Source organism: Podarcis cretensis, assembly GCF_951804945.1.
Source record: "Podarcis cretensis genome assembly, chromosome: 13".
Classification (NCBI taxonomy): domain Eukaryota; kingdom Metazoa; phylum Chordata; class Lepidosauria; order Squamata; family Lacertidae; genus Podarcis; species Podarcis cretensis.
This window is the reverse complement of record NC_137182.1, coordinates 16,382,437-16,398,221: the sequence shown is the minus strand read 5'-3', so window position 1 is coordinate 16,398,221 and position 15,785 is coordinate 16,382,437. Positions and strand designations below refer to the sequence as shown.

Genomic DNA, 15,785 nt, shown 5'->3' with positions numbered 1-15,785 from the left:
AGACCCGGAGGCAGGGATAGTCCTCAGACAACGACTAAACCTGCCTCCTCTGTAATGACATGGTCTGGTCTTAGCGTAACTCCTCCTCCTACCCGTGATCACTGAGATCGGTTGTCCCAGTGCATTCCCCCCTGTGAAACATATCCCAGCCATTTTGTGGGCTGGGGCCCATTCCCCGGCAGCCCTGACCCCTCCCATTAAGAACAAAATAACCCCTTTAAAAAACAACAAAAAAACAACAACACAAATAAAACAATACAAACAAAAAACAATAAAAATTACAAAAATTACAAAAACATAAAATCAAACACATTCCCAGGCCCAATAAACATCCACCCCACCCCCCACCCCCACATACAAAAAATTCAAAATAAAAATTTTAAAACATTTTAAAAGCACTCTGCACCCCTCCAGCAGTAACAGCAACTGTCCTAGTGAGGCCCGTCAGGCCCTGCCCTGGGCCAGGTGGTAAGTGGCAGGAAGGAGCAGGGCCCCATACACTCACACAGGAGAGTCCTCCTGGGCAGCGGAGTCCAGCAGTCCTTATGAGGCTTCAGGCCCCGCCCCAGGCCAGATGGTGAGTGGCAGGAAGGAGCAGGGCCCTCAGACACTCACATACAGGAGAGTCCTCCTGGGCAGCGGAGTCCAGCAGTCCTTATGAGGCTTCAGGCCCCGCCCCAGGCCAGATGGTGAGTGGCAGGAAGGAGCAGGGCCCTCAGACACTCACATACAGGAGAGTCCTCCTGGGCAGCCGAGTCCAGCAGTCCTTATGAGGCTTCAGGCCCCGCCCCAGGCCAGATGGTGAGTGGCAGGAAGGAGCAGGGCCCTCAGACACTCACATACAGGAGAGTCCTCCTGGGCAGCCGAGTCCAGCAGTCCTTATGAGGCTTCAGGCCCCGCCCCAGGCCAGATGGTGAGTGGCAGGAAGGAGCAGGGCCCTCAGACACTCACATACAGGAGAGTCCTCCTGGGCAGCCGAGTCCAGCAGTCCTTATGAGGCTTCAGGCCCCGCCCCAGGCCAGATGGTGAGTGGCAGGAAGGAGCAGGGCCCTCAGACACTCACATACAGGAGAGTCCTCCTGGGCAGCCGAGTCCAGCAGTCCTTATGAGGCTTCAGGCCCCGCCCCAGGCCAGATGGTGAGTGGCAGGAAGGAGCAGGGCCCTCAGACACTCACATACAGGAGAGTCCTCCTGGGCAGCGGAGTCCAGCAGTCCTTATGAGGCTTCAGGCCCCGCCCCAGGCCAGATGGTGAGTGGCAGGAAGGAGCAGGGCCCTCAGACACTCACATACAGGAGCGAATGCAGGCTGCGTGGCTATCCCAGAAGCCAGAACAGCAAGAGGGATTGCTGTGCAGCGATCCCTCTTGCTGTTCTGGCTTCTGGGATTCAGAATATTTTTTTTCTTGTTTTCCTCCTCCAAAAACTAGGTGCGTCTTATAGAGCGAAAAATGCGGTAGTTCATACACTGCTGTGGTTGCTACAAGTTTAGCTCTTGGTTCATTCATAGTGCAGTGTGAAAGATTCTTGGCTTCACATGCCCTCCATAGTGATGTCTCCAGATAAAAGGGATCACTAAACTGTTACCCTTGTACAACACTTGTTTGTTTCATTAGAACTTAAGCTAAAGAAATTCATGAATGTGCCCAAGGTGAGAGATTTTAGTTGCTTTACCAGGAAGCATTTCTTCAGTACATGGAAATTGGCCAAAGGAGCACATTCCAAATCCCACAGGTAAAATAGTAAGGAAATCAAAACACTTCTCCCCACCCCCTTTGTATTATGTCTAGATTCCTGTCATGAATGAGGATTGGTTTATGACCTTATAATGTAATGTCCTTGTTGTGAAGCTTTTCACCCCACACCTGTTGTTTGGAGTAAAAAGGGTGATTATTTGGGGTTGGAGGCAACTAAAAGAAAAAGTTGGGGAGAAAAGAGGTGAATGAGGTAGTGGTGAAAGAGTTATGTTTCTGCCATATTGGAGGTAAGTAGGGGAAACCAGGCAAATGCTAAGAAATGAGAATGGACAACAACCCAATGAATGTCTACTTGGAAGAAAATCCCATTGAAATCAATGAGACCTACCCCTACATCTACATGAGAGCAAAACTTGTACCTCAGGAGTTGTTTTTTAAAGAATGCAATGCTAATTGGTTAAAGTGCCATTATTCTGAGTCCTAAGATGTTCAGTTTTGATGATAGCCTAATGCACAGCTGCAGGGTTTGGCATAATATGTCAAATTTCCTCAATGCCAATACCACGTCATTAATGTTGACTTTGCTGAAAATTAGTGAAAACACCCCCAACATTCCCAGAAGCATAATCTTTTAGGCACCTTAAAGAACTTCTGCAGCTCAAGCAAGAGCCTGCATTATATGGGGCCTAACTTACTCTTTCCCCCAATTATTAACAAGCTCAGATGTTTGCTAAATAGTGTGGTATTCAGGTGCAGTGTTTCAGAAGGGGCTAAATACTGCAGGTGCATCACCAAATCTTCTTTTACTTGACACTCCTTTGGTTCCTCCTTCTGTAAAGCTGTTACCAATATTTTCATGTGTGTATTTTGTGTGTATGTAACACTTCTGCTTGGATCACATTCTCTGTTAATTTTAGTGAAATGGAATTTGAAGCACGTGTGCTTAGCATTACCCTTTGTTTTGCATTATCCTAAAGGCAAAAAAACTTGTAACTCTTCTTTTCTTTTCTTTTGTCAGGGAGGTCCTTCCAGGTGCCTCCTATTCTATTCTTTTCTCTCTCTGTGTGTGTTCTTTCTTTCTCTGTGTATAGTATAATTACTTGGAGTTAGCTAGTTGGTTGGTTAAAACAAATTAGGCAGGTGGCAATGGTAACAATTTTTTTTTCTTGATTTATTGGCAAAAGGCACCATTGCTGCAGCCTCTGTCTGTTCCAGGAAACCAATCAGTTATCCCTCTGCTGCCTTTTTATTTTCCTTTCTGCCATAATATCTGCAGATAAAACAGGCATCCCAAGCCTGGCTTGCACTCCGCAGCCCTCAAATGTGGAGGAGGAATGCCTCACAGTACCCACTGACGCAAGCAGAAAGAAAAGTGTTCTTACACTCCTGCGTTTAGTGGTTTGGCTTTTATTTGCTTCTCTCCAAGGTCTTTTGCTCCGTAATATGCCGAAATTGCACTATGCAGAAAACAGTTTCCCCTCACAAACTCCATATTCTTGCAGTTTGCCTTTCCCTAAATAGTGGCATGCCCCATTTTTTCTTCTGTATTTCCCAAATCCTTCCACTTTCTTCTTAAACTACTGCAATAACCTTTCAACATGCCTGATTTAGAGAAACAAGTTATTGAGCTCTGTGTGTGTGTGTTCTGGCAGGAGGGCAGGAGGATGAATTTCTGGTCGGGCCAGTAAAAGTCTGACCTTTTGGCAACCCTAGAATTACAAGCCCATCCTGCTCCCCTTCCAGACTTCCTTCAAAGGAGAGCTTGCCCTGTTTAAGAGTTGTGTGTGAGTAAATTGCTTATCCTTGCCCTGCCCTTGCTTCTCAGTCCCATTCAGGAAAGGAGGGGCTCAAAATGCACGCTGAATGGCATTTCCTACTCTGGAATTGGCAGCCCTTAATGCTGAGTTGAAAAGGGCGTAGGACTCTTTGGTTTTCACTTGTAAATCTATTAACATTTATTGCAGGTGTGCATACTTCATAAGCAAGAGCGAAAACGAGATCAATGTCTAGGGAGGATGTATCAAAATGCTTCTGGGATTGTAAAACTCCATTGAAACCTGAACTCTCTGGGCTATAACTAACTAAATGCTTCTCAGAGCAGATCCATTAAAATAAGTGGCCTTAAGTTAGTCAGATCCATCAATTAATTGGGTCTGCTCTGAGTAAGACTTAGTTGGCTACACTCCTTGGTCTTTGGAAGCAAGTCAGTAATGCTGAACTTTCCCACTACTTACAAAGGAAATGCTTTCAGTAAGAAAACATTCCACACTAAATGAAATTTGGGATTCCGCCTCCCTTTACCTGTGTGTTCAGTGGGAAAAGAATTCAAATAGGTTGAGAATTTGTGAAACGGTTAAGGAATATCTCGTGTGAGATTAGCAGAAGGTGCTTGACTGCTGGGATTTATTTATTTTTTTTGCAGCATCTTTATAGCAATCTGGATGTTATGCAGTAGCATGGGCGTAGCCAGGATTTTTGTTGGAGGGTCATGTATTTTATTGGGGGGGGGGCAGAACCTCAGCTATATATTTTTATTGATTTTGTTGACTGCCCCTCCCTGCCCCCCTCCCGGCTACACCCATGTGCAGTAGCACATGAAACTTAAAATACTGTATTTGGAAACCCTGAGCTCATGTAGAAGCCTCTGCTGAGTGGCTGTTTTACGGTACTTTAGAAAACATAGGCAACTCCATATAGCACTGGTATACATCAGCAGCTGAGAAGGGAGCAACCTGTGGTCTTCACTGCACACTTGGTTTGGTCTTCTTTTCTCAAATGGAGCAATGGAAAAGGATTTGTCATATCCTGCTGTGTGTTTTAAGGGCATGGCACTGTGCTTGGGCCAGGATTGTGGTTCAGTCAGCTATCGTCTTTTAGAGTGAGTTAGGAAGTATACTGATCCCACCTAGTGGTGAAGGATCAGTAACAGGCTGCAGAAGATGGGGAGGTGTTGTGTGTGTTTTTTTGAAAGAAAATGTGGGCAGGGAAGAGATGTGAAATATACTCAGAGTCGCAAAGTGATTTCATGCTCTTTATTCAGCTCATGGTGGTGAGGAGGAATGAATGAAAGTCCTCTCAAAGTATCTGCTTTATATACATTATTTACACAATGGGCTGCACATGATTGGCTAATTCCGGAATTCTACTGTAAGCCAATCAGGTTGTGGATTCACTTCTATCTGGAGCATGATTGGGTGGTTCCTGCCAACCAATCATACTGCTGCATTGTTCTAGGACCAATCAGACTGCTGCATTCTGAATCCTATTGTTCTAGGACCAGTCAGACTGCTGCAGTTCGGATCCTATTCGACTCAGTACATAACAAGGTGGCTGCACAGTAAACAATCTGTTAGGTCAGGGGTAGGCAACCTAAGGCCCGAGGGGCCGGATGCGGCCCAATCGCCTTCTCAATCCGGCCCGCGGACAGTCGGGAATCAGCGTGTTTTTACATGAGTAGAATGTGTCCTTTTATTTAAAATGCATCTCTGGGTTATTTATGGGGCCTGCCTGGTGTTTTTACATGAATAGAATGTGTGCTTTTATTTAAAATGCATCTCTGGGTTATTTGTGGGGCATAGAAATTCGTTCATTATTATTTTTTTCAAAATATAGTCCGGACCACCACATGGTCTGAGGGACCGCGGACCGGCCCACGGCTGAAAAAGTTTGCTGACCCCTGACTTAGGTCATCCATAGGGAAGACTCTCACACAGGTGTGCTAGAATCCTTTTGAACCTCAAAAGGAGATTAAAGACGCAGAAGTTTGAACTTAAGAGCCTGCCCTTTATGGTTTCTGTGAAATCACACACATGCAGTCTGGAACATTTAAGACATTTCTAGAGCTTCAGAGAGCATTTTAGTCTCTACCCTCGGGTAGGGAAACTCTGTGCCATGTGACTGACTTGAGAGTGAGAAAAACATCTCTTTTCCTCAGCTCTGGTTTGACAGTGTTGTGAACTGGAAAGAGACAGCAGAAGAAGAAGAGTGCCCTATTGTTGGACCTATTACTTATAAAGCTCAGGGGGAGCTGGCAGATGCTGACAAATGCCTCCACCGCCTACAGAGATATCCTGCTTGAGAAAGCCACAGGTTAAAGGGAAACAGTGTGCCCGAAGTGATCCTGCTCCTCCAGCTCCAGACCTGCCAAGATCACCCCGAGAACCCCAGAGCAGAGGTGGCAGCAGGCCTGAGTGGAAGCCCAGAGCCAAAGTTACAGTGCCCATCTGGCCTTATAAGCTCTCTGGGCTCTGAGCCCTGCTCTTGAGGAAGAAAACCAGAATTCCTCTTCTGCTACAGATCAGGGCCACCATGACATACCAGGAAAGGATAGAGCAGCAGAGCAGAACTTAACAGGGACTTGCCAGCTGCAAAGCAACACATTCTGCTCATTATTATCACATTAGTCCGTGACCCACTTGACCTTTCTGATAAGGCAGAATTGTTGAGTCACATACCAGGGACTGTCCACTTGGCCTTAGCATTATGTTATGAGCTTCTCTTGTGAACTTTGCTCGTTCTGCTGTTGTGTCTCTCTCACACGTTCCTTATCTTTCCTTATGATTTGTACAGTACTCTTTCATTGGTTTCCAAACACATTCCTGACATTTATTATACCTTTCTTATTTAAAAAAGAACTTTGATCACCGTGCCATATTTCGAATGCTCTTACATTTCCCCTCGTTGTTAACAAGAAATATTGTGCTATCATCTCCTTGTGTGTGGCTCACTAGACTTAAAAAAAATGTTGTTGAGCAAAGTTTCCTAGCTTGGAAGCCCACAGCCTTTTGTTCAGGAGTGTCGTATAATCGCATCCTGTCTGCACTGCTTGCACTTTACCAAGTAGGCATGCCACAATACAACCCTTTGACTTGCAGCTTATCTCTGAGAAATTCCCTTAATACCGTTGGATGAGATAGCTGCATCAGGGTCCCTGAAACTGAGAATCTGGTGAGTCACTCCCTTGAATGGATTGTAGAGTTGTGTGAACCATTTTTTTCTGTTTTAGAAAGCCTTCCACACAGCAAATATACACAGTTTAGGTAGTGTGGCTAATTGGAACATGCACTTTGCAGTAGTTTCCCCTTCCCTTCATCCCCCCCCCTTACCTGAAAATAACAAGAGAGACAAACCTGGATAAGAAGAGTTCACTAATATGCTATCTCTGCATTCATCGCTAGGATTGATAGCACTTCCTAACCCCAGGGATTGTATCAGCATGGAGTGTATCTTTGGTACTGAGTCAGTTTATGAGAAAGTTGTTTGAGCCTATGGTTACTGTGGGTTTTATGCTCTCCTTTAAAGCTGCCTTTCTTGTGGCTTTAATGTCAGCTAGGTGTGCAAGTGAGTTATGCACCCTACGCTCTGACTTGCCTTACATCAGAGCTTTCCAAACTTTTCATGTTGGTGACACATTTTTTTAGAAATGCATCATTTTGCGACCCAGTAATTCAGTTTTATTAGCAAAGAGGAGGTGAAACTAAGCCCTTTCCAGCCCCAGGAGCATTTGCGTGACACACCTACACTCTGCAGTTGACACACTAACGTGTCGCAACACAGAGTTTGGAAAGTTCTGCCTTATATTATCCATACACAATGGCAACATTATTCTATAAGCCGATATCCCTTAAATACAAAGTACCTTGGAATTTGTGTTTAGGAAGGATGTGTGTGAGATACTATTTTTTTTGTTAGGCCTACACTGGGAATTTAGACTTGCTTAAGAGTTTTTTCACACAACCTTTTACATTTGTTTTGATGCAAACTGATTTTTCCCAACTAGATTTTTTAATGTTTTTAAAGTGGTCTTGTTTAGTGCTTCAGATGTCACTTTCTGTATCGTATATTAAAGTACAGGCAACTCCCAATTTATACGGAAGTTGCGTTCCAATGCACCACACATTTAAGTGAAATTGCGTATGCAGTGGTCCCTCTGGTTGTGAACAGGATCCGTTCCGGAGGCTCATTTGCAACATGAAAAGCCCACGACCTGAAGCGCCATATCTGCGTAGGTGCGTGGCGTGATTTGGTGCTTCTGCACATGCACGAAGCGTGATTGGTGAAACCCGGAAGTAACCCTTTCCGGTACTTCCAGATTGCCACGGGATGCAACCTGAAAAAACGTAACATGAAGACACTATTGAAAAAGCTTGCAAGCACCCCGTTCTGCTCCCACCATTTCCCATTCCACCCCCTTTTGTGACTTTTTGGGTCACTTCTGGGCTTGGCGTTCGGCATGATGTGAGTGTGCACAGTCACACACATTTTGAGTGTGCATAAATTGTGGGGGGTGGGGGGCAGTTTGCTTGTACTAGCGGCATGTACAGTGCCTATAATCCTTCCTAATGTACTACATATGTTTTCCATACAAGCTTTCAAACGTTATTACCCTTCTGTTAGTCTGTGAAATACTTGGGTCAATTGACTAACGGGTATGATCAAAAGCAGCTGAGGAGATGTGCAGAAGTTCATGTATGCCCTTTGAAGTTAACTCTCTCTGTGCCCTTTGTCTTTGTCTTGCCCTGCCTAGGTTTGAAAAGGGACGGATCTACACTTTTATTGGGGAAGTGGTCGTTTCTGTAAACCCTTACAAGAACTTGAATATCTATGGACGGGACATGATCGAGCAGTACAAAGGACGGGAGCTGTATGAGCGGCCCCCTCATCTCTTTGCTATTGCGGATGCTGCGTACAAAGCCATGAAGAGGCGATCAAAGGATACCTGCATCGTAATATCAGGTGTGTTGCAGGGTACCTGCTACCTCCAACCTGAGTCACATTCTAACAGCCCATTTGAAAGTTGAAGCAAAGGAAGTGAGTCTGGCTGCAATTGTGTTGTTTCTTCTAGTGCAGGGATGCAGCAGTCACCCTGTAGTTGTTGTTGTTTTTTCCTGTTTCCTGTTGTTTCCTGTTTACATGTGCACACACACACACACACGGCACTCAAGTGGCAGCAAAAGTACAATCAGCATTCCTAATTTTGTCCCAAAGGACCCAATTGAAATAATGTCACCCACCCAACACTGCTTTTGGGATTGGTGTTAATGGTTCTAATATGGTTCCATTGGGTCAATCCATGGCAAATTAGGAATACCGCCCGGCTGTTGGCTTGCAGCTTTGCTGAGGCTTGAAGTGTCAACAAAGCTTCAAAAAACATAGGTGAAGCAATTCTACAAATTATGCTTTCAGCAGTGCGCCTTTCCTAACTTTCTCCTTCTCTAACACTCACCCCATCTCCAATATAAAACTTAGAATATAAGGAGCTGTAATCTGTTGAATCAACCTTGGCTTAGGGGCAGACAGTGCTTTTTAAAGAGCTGAACATTGCTTGAGAGCGGTTTTGCTTCCTATGGTTTTCATGTTTCATTTTTTCCACACTGGTCAAAAGGGTTTTGCAGTGCTTTGAGGCAAATCCCGCCCTAAAACCTGTTCACCAGAAGCAAAAGTGGAATGAATTTACATAACACAAGTAAGCAGTTCCTCTTTCTGTCCATCTTCTACTGCCTCGACACAGTATGCAACTTTCTAGAATGCCATACAGAGATCTTGCCCACTTCTGCAGTTGATGTTCTTCAACTAGAAATGCTACAAGTTGAATTTGGGACAGTACATGGTCAACATACGTCCTTAAATTCAGCTTGCATTAAAAACTGACAAACCAGAAATGACTTAAACAGCAAAATACTGTAGTACCGTGTAGAGTGAATGCTGAGAATAAAATGTGTCCTCTTTATAACTACTACACCGTGATGGTTTTGAACTCTTGCGAAAGCTTAGAAAACATTTTTCCCCCTGTCTGTGCCCCCAGGTGAGAGTGGAGCCGGCAAAACTGAAGCAAGCAAATACATCATGCAATACATAGCTGCCATTACTAATCCAAGCCAGAGAGCTGAGGTAGAAAGGTAAGGCGACTATGGTCCTGGGAAGAGGGAACATGTTCGGAATGTAATATGGTACATGGGGCTGTCCTTGAATAATTACCTGGAAGCTTCAACAGCATCTTGCTGCTAAATTGTGTGAAGGATGGGGTGATGCTGATAGCAAAGGACACAATTGCCCCTACCTGGCCCTGTGGTTTCTAAGCACAGCTCCATGTGCTAGTGTTAAAATGGCTTGAGTCCTACATGTCTTCAGTGCTGTTTCTTTCTGTATGTTCCATTACAATCTGTACTGTTTGGTGCTTTGTCCTGGCCTTTGACACCCAATATATGTGCATCAGGGGAGGGACACTGTCTCAGTGGTCTAAACCACTGAGCCTTTTGGGCTTGCTGATCATAAGGTTGGCAGTTTGAATCCATGTGACAGAGTGAACTCCCGTTGCTGTCCCAACTCCTGCCAACCTAGCAGTTTGAAAGCGTATCAGTGTGAGTAGATAGATAGGTATCACTCCGGTGGGAAGGTAAATGCTATTTCTTTGTGCTCTGGCACTTGTCACAGTGTTCTGTGTGCCAGAGGCAGTTTAGTCATGCTGGCCACATGACCCAGAAAAGCTGTCTGAGGACAAATGCTGGCTCCCTTGGCCTGAAAGCGGAGATGAGTGCCGCACCCCAGAGTCAAATTCTACTTGACTTAACTGTCCAGGGGTCCTTTACCTTTACCTTTACGTGCTTTAGGGCTCACCCTATTCTTGTGAGTGTAATGTGTTTTAACTGTTTTAAGTTTTAAATTTAAAATTGTTCTAACCTGCCCTGGGACTAGCTGATGAAGGGCAGGTAATAAATTTAAAAATAAGAAGTAGAATGGATCACCTTTGGGCTCCAAGGATATGTGGTTCATGCCCTAGGTTGCACATTTTCCTTCCATTGAAGGTATGCCTAGGTTCAAGAGTTGCTTTGGAAGTGCAGACTTGGGCCTGGATTTTATTGGGGAAGAGATTGAGCTTTCAATGTGCAATGTTGGAGTTGAACGGACTGGTTTTTTTTATGGGGGTGAGCTTTAGATGCAAACAAAGAATACAGTGTCCAGCAGTGCTGGATTAAGCCACATGCCGGAGGGGAGCTTTATGTTGAGACATCTTTTGGGCTACTTTGCTTGAGCCTTTCATGAGCACAGCTTTTTTAATCCCACAAAATCACTAATGTGGCCATTCCGCTGCTTGCATATAAAATATGTTGATATGCAAACTTAGAAATACATAACGTCTAGACCTGGTTTCCTGTTCCTTTTTGTGCCTGTCTGCTCTCCAAAGGGTGAAGAACATGCTGTTGAAATCCAACTGCGTCCTGGAAGCCTTTGGCAATGCCAAAACCAACCGAAACGACAATTCCAGCCGGTTTGGAAAGTATATGGATATCAACTTTGATTTCAAAGGGGACCCAATAGGTGGGCACATCAATAATTACTTGCTGGAAAAGGTAAGTTTGCCTTGCCAGTAAAAAGCCATCATGATTTTTCGTAGACTTACTTTAGAATGATGAGAAGGATTACCATATTGTATGCATCCGCTAAGGAAAGCTCATGGGATAAGAACATGCCTTACTCCCAGCAGGACAAAAATCAAAAGAGTTGGCTTTAGCATAGTGAGCTTTCCAGAAAATAAAATCACAGCAGATGTCAAATGCCATGGTTTTAAAATAGAAGATCATGCCGCAGTAACAGAACTTTCTATTACATGTTCAGTCATGGGTTGATGAAAACCTCACTTAAAAATGGACTAGATGGTGGGACTGTTTTGCTTTGCGTGACTATGAGAGCTGGCTGGCTTTCATGTGGATTTCTGTGACAGCATCTGGTGTTTTGGGTGTGTGTGGTTTTTTTTTAAGCATCTGCATTTGTTGCCCTCGAGCCTCTTTGCAGAATGAATATAGTCTCAGCCTCTCTCTCTCTCCCTCTCTCTCCATCTCCATCTCAGTCTCAGGGGTTATTCCATATTTGGTACTCATATCCCCATTTGCTCATAGTGACATACTTGGGATAATTTATTTATTACAGTTATATCCCATCTTTCCCCTCCAAGGAACTTAAAGTGGTGTGCACAGTTCTCCTCCTCCTCATTTAATCCTCACAACAACAGTATAGGTTCGGCTGAGAGGCAATGACTGGCCCAGTATCACCCAGAGAGTTTTATGGCTGAGTGGGCATTTGAACCCTGTTTTCTCAGCTCCTAGTCCAACACTCTTAACGACTACATTGCACTCAATCTCAACCATTATAGCTGTGATGGCTTGCAAGGCATTTTAGTGATTTATTTTGGGTTGTTTTTTAAAAAGTGAAGTTGGTTTCTCTCTCAAATTAAAACATGAAGGCATTTCTGCTGGTTTGGTAAGCATCCCATTTTTTAAGGAGTTGGCCCAGTTTGGTTCATTTGGAACAGGCCCTAGACAGTGGCGGAGGAAGGGGGTGCGGTCTGCCCCAGGTGTCATCACTGGGGGTGTGTGTGACAAAATGAGGGTTTTTTTAAAAAAAAAATTGGGCTCACGAAACTTTTTAGGAATGACATGGTGACTTAGGCGCCTGCAGGTTCTGCGCTGCCTGAAACGACAGCATGGGACATGCGTCTGCCTATTGCCTGTCCCTCAGCCGCCCCATAGCTGAGAGGAAGGCAGCGGAGAGGCTGCAAGCATCAGAGAGGCTTGCCCCACCCCCATAAGTGTGGATCGACCTGCCCCATAAGCGTGGATCGCCTCGCCCCCAGCTGCAGGACACAACGCCACACCAGGCACCCGAGCTACGCCGCTGGCCCTAGATACAGTACTTGAGAAGAGTTCTGAAATCTTGGATTACCTAGGAAGAATGGACTAAATTTAATGATTATTTAATTAAATATGTTAAATTAATTGGAAACAGCTTGCAGATACTTAATTGGCTTAGGATTTTATATAAGTTAAGTGATGAATTAATATGTTCAATTTCGAAATGAGAAGATTTGAGGATGTTAAATGTTAAATGTTCAAGTTAAATTTTATAAGAACTATGATTCGGAAAACCGTTAAAAGGATATGCATTGAAATTCAACCAAGGGGAAGCGAGAAAGTGACTTAACAATGTTAATAAGTGAAATTTTTAATAAGGTTATTCTTTACGTTTGTTTGTCTTAGTTTGTTTATAATTTTCTGAAAATCAATAAAAAAAATTGGGGGGAAAAAAGCAATCTTGGATTACCTAAAAATACTAATAGAAATAATACCCTATTTGTCATTGCCATGTCCTCTTTCAGCCAGCTTTTTTGTTGCTCTAAAGTGCTTAATAGTAACTTTTGGGCATTCCATCCCACCTTTAAGTGGCTCAGCAAATAGACCATAGTGGTCCTGTGCCTCTATTGTAAATCCAAAGTGTAACTGCTGCCAATGATCTTACCTAGTTGCTTGTTCAATTGCAGTACTAAAAAAACCGCCGCCACCTCGTATTTGTATTGGGCTTTACAATGTGTGTGGGGGGGGAGACATTGATGGCAACACATCATCAAAAATTTACAAACAGACTCAGTACTTCAAAACAGTATAGACATGTCACTAACTAACTAACTAATGTTATATAGGAGGTTTCCCACTCTGGTGTTCTGGCCTGAGCCCTCTAAAACTTTGCCATGACATCACTGATGCCTTAGTCAAGAGACTTAAACTATGTTGGGTAGCAAAGCCAACTCGTAATCTTTCCCTTGTTTCTCTTGTTTCTCTCTAGTCACGGGTGATTGTGCAGCAGTCAGGAGAGCGCAACTTTCACTCCTTCTACCAGGTGAGCTATAGGCTTGGTATGCTAAGGTGAAATCAGCAGCCAAGTGAGTGAGTGAGTAGAAGAAGAAGAAGAAGAGTTTGGATTTGATATCCCGCCTTTCACTCCCTTTAAGGAGTCTCAAAGCGGCTAACATTCTCCTTTCCCTTCCTCCCCCACAACAAACACTCTGTGAGGTGAGTGGGGCTGAGAGACTTCAAAGAAGTGTGACTGGCCCAAGGTCACCCAGCAGCTGCATGAGGAGGAGCGGAGACACGAACCCGGTTCCCCAGATTACGAGACTACCGCTCTTAACCACTACACCACACTGGCTCTCAAAGCAAAGCACCTCTGAATGAGTGCCTCTGAATTCCCAGGAAAGACTGCTTGATTGCTTTTTGCAGTGTCCCTCATTGTGTGTAAAATTTTCAACAGATGCCACATCCCACTTTGTTCACTAATCCATGCAGGGTATATGCTTGGCTTTGATTTGTCATTTGCTAAATACAGTAACTTACAGATCATCAGCTCCAACCCCTTGCTCTGCTCAAAGGCAGGCTCTTCAAGCCTTACTCATCCAAATCAAATCCTCATTGGGTTTTTTGTTTTTCTTTCTCTTGGAAAGGTTGGTGATGCCGGTTCTAGATACAGATGCAAGCAATTAGAGTAACTGGATTCCTGTCTTGAACTCCTCTGCAGCAGACTATTCCTTTGGGGTAGTCCTTTCCAAAAAGACAACCTAAGTAATTAGCTAGGGTTGGAAAATGCTCTTGTAAGGTTGCCTGCTATAGCTTCCTGCCTTAATGGCAGTACATTGTGTACAACTTTTTTATTGAATAATAATATAATTTATTATTTATACCCCGCCCATCTGGCTGGGTTTCCCCAGCCACTCTGGGCGGCTTTCAACAAAATATTAAAATACAGTAGTCCATCAGACATTAAAAGCTTCCCTAAACAGGGCTGCCTTCAGATGTCTTCTAAAAGTGTGGTAGATATTGTTCTCTTTGACATCTGGTGGGAGGGCGTTCCACAGGGAGGGCGCCACTACCGAGAAGGCCCTCTGCCTGGTTCCCTGTAACTTGGCTTCTCGCAGTGAGGGAACCACCAGAAGGCCCTCAGCGCTGGACCTCAGTGTCCTGGTAGAATGATGGGGGTGGAGACGCTCCTTCAGGTATACTGGACCGAGGCCGTCTAGGACTTTAAAGGTCAGCACCAACACTTTGAATTGTGCTCGGAAATGTACTGGGAGCCAATGTAGGTCTTTCAAGACCGGTGTTATGTGGTCTCAGCGGCCGCTCCCAGTCACCAGTCTAGCTGCCGCATTCTGGATTTGTTGTAGTTTCTGGGTCACCTTTAAAGGTAGTTCCACATAGAGCGCATTGCAGTAGTCCAAGCGAGAGATAACCAGAGCATGCACCACTCTGGTGAGACAGTTCACAGGCAGATAGGGTCTCAACCTGCGTACTAGATGGAGCTGATAAACAGCTGCCCTGGACACAGAATTGACCTGCGCCTCCATGGACAGCTGCAAGTCCAAAATGACTCCCAGGCTGCGCACCTGCTCCTTCAGGGGCACAGTTACCCTATTCAGGACCAGGGAGTCCTCCACCTCCTGTCCCCCCAAAACAGTACTTCTGTCTTGTCAGGATTCAGCCTCAATCTGTTAGCCACCGTCCATCCTCCAGCCGCCTCCAGACACTCTCACAGGACCTTCACCGCCTTCACTGGTTCTGATTTGAAAGAGAGGTAGAGCTGGGTAGGGTGATTCTGTCATAGTTTTGTGCCATCAGATAAAGAACTCCTCACCTTTTTGAGATCTCTTCAGTGTGTTTTGAAAACTGCAGAGAAACCCCTTCCCTCCCTTTCAAATTCCAGCAATAGCTTAGTAAAATTAATTCAGGTGGACTAAATGATCATTATTATTATTTATTAAATTTGTATATTTATTAAATATTTATTAAATTTTCTTCATCCAAAGTTCCCAGGGCAGTTCACAGCAGAAAAATACATAATAAAACAAAAACACATGGACCAAGGTGCCACATTTATAGGGGCAGGCAAGGTGACCTGAGAATGGCCAGCCCTTCTGACCCATAGGGAAATTTTTCTACTCTCAAATATGACAGTGAGCTCTTGCGTGTGAAGCAAAACCCCAGCCAGGCATCCGAGAGGAAATGTAATTGCTCCTCTAGTATTAAGACTGCCCCATCCAAAATCCCAGAGTTGCCAGGTGGAAGATCTTAAAGGGTGGAGCGAATATGTTATTGAACCATATTTACTGAAGTATACACGGCCAGGTTTATAAACCACTGGAAGGCTATACCCCCTGCCTCCCAGAAATAATTTTGTGGAAAAGGGGAGACCAACCTCTTGCCATCCATAGAGTGATTAGTGAAGGAGCAGCTGCTCCATTTCTTGCTTTCTTCTTTCTTCTTTCTTCCT

The 15,785-nt window shown here is 44.5% G+C and overlaps 1 protein-coding gene across 3 annotated transcripts in view; it reads left to right on the top strand.

The window, feature by feature from the left end:
- The window catches only part of MYO1D (myosin ID), a 176,849-nt gene that overhangs the window by 25,776 nt on the left and 135,288 nt on the right, over positions 1-15,785 (top strand). For all 3 annotated transcript variants that reach the window (XR_013832410.1, XM_079949361.1, XM_079949362.1), the window contains exons 2-5: positions 8,221-8,429; positions 9,499-9,592; positions 10,879-11,044; positions 13,311-13,364. Coding sequence is in view for 2 of the 3 variants with exons in the window: in XM_079949361.1 (XP_079805487.1) it covers positions 8,221-8,429; positions 9,499-9,592; positions 10,879-11,044; positions 13,311-13,364 (523 nt within the window). In the remaining variant the exon portion in view is untranslated. The remainder of the gene's footprint in view (positions 1-8,220; positions 8,430-9,498; positions 9,593-10,878; positions 11,045-13,310; positions 13,365-15,785) is intronic.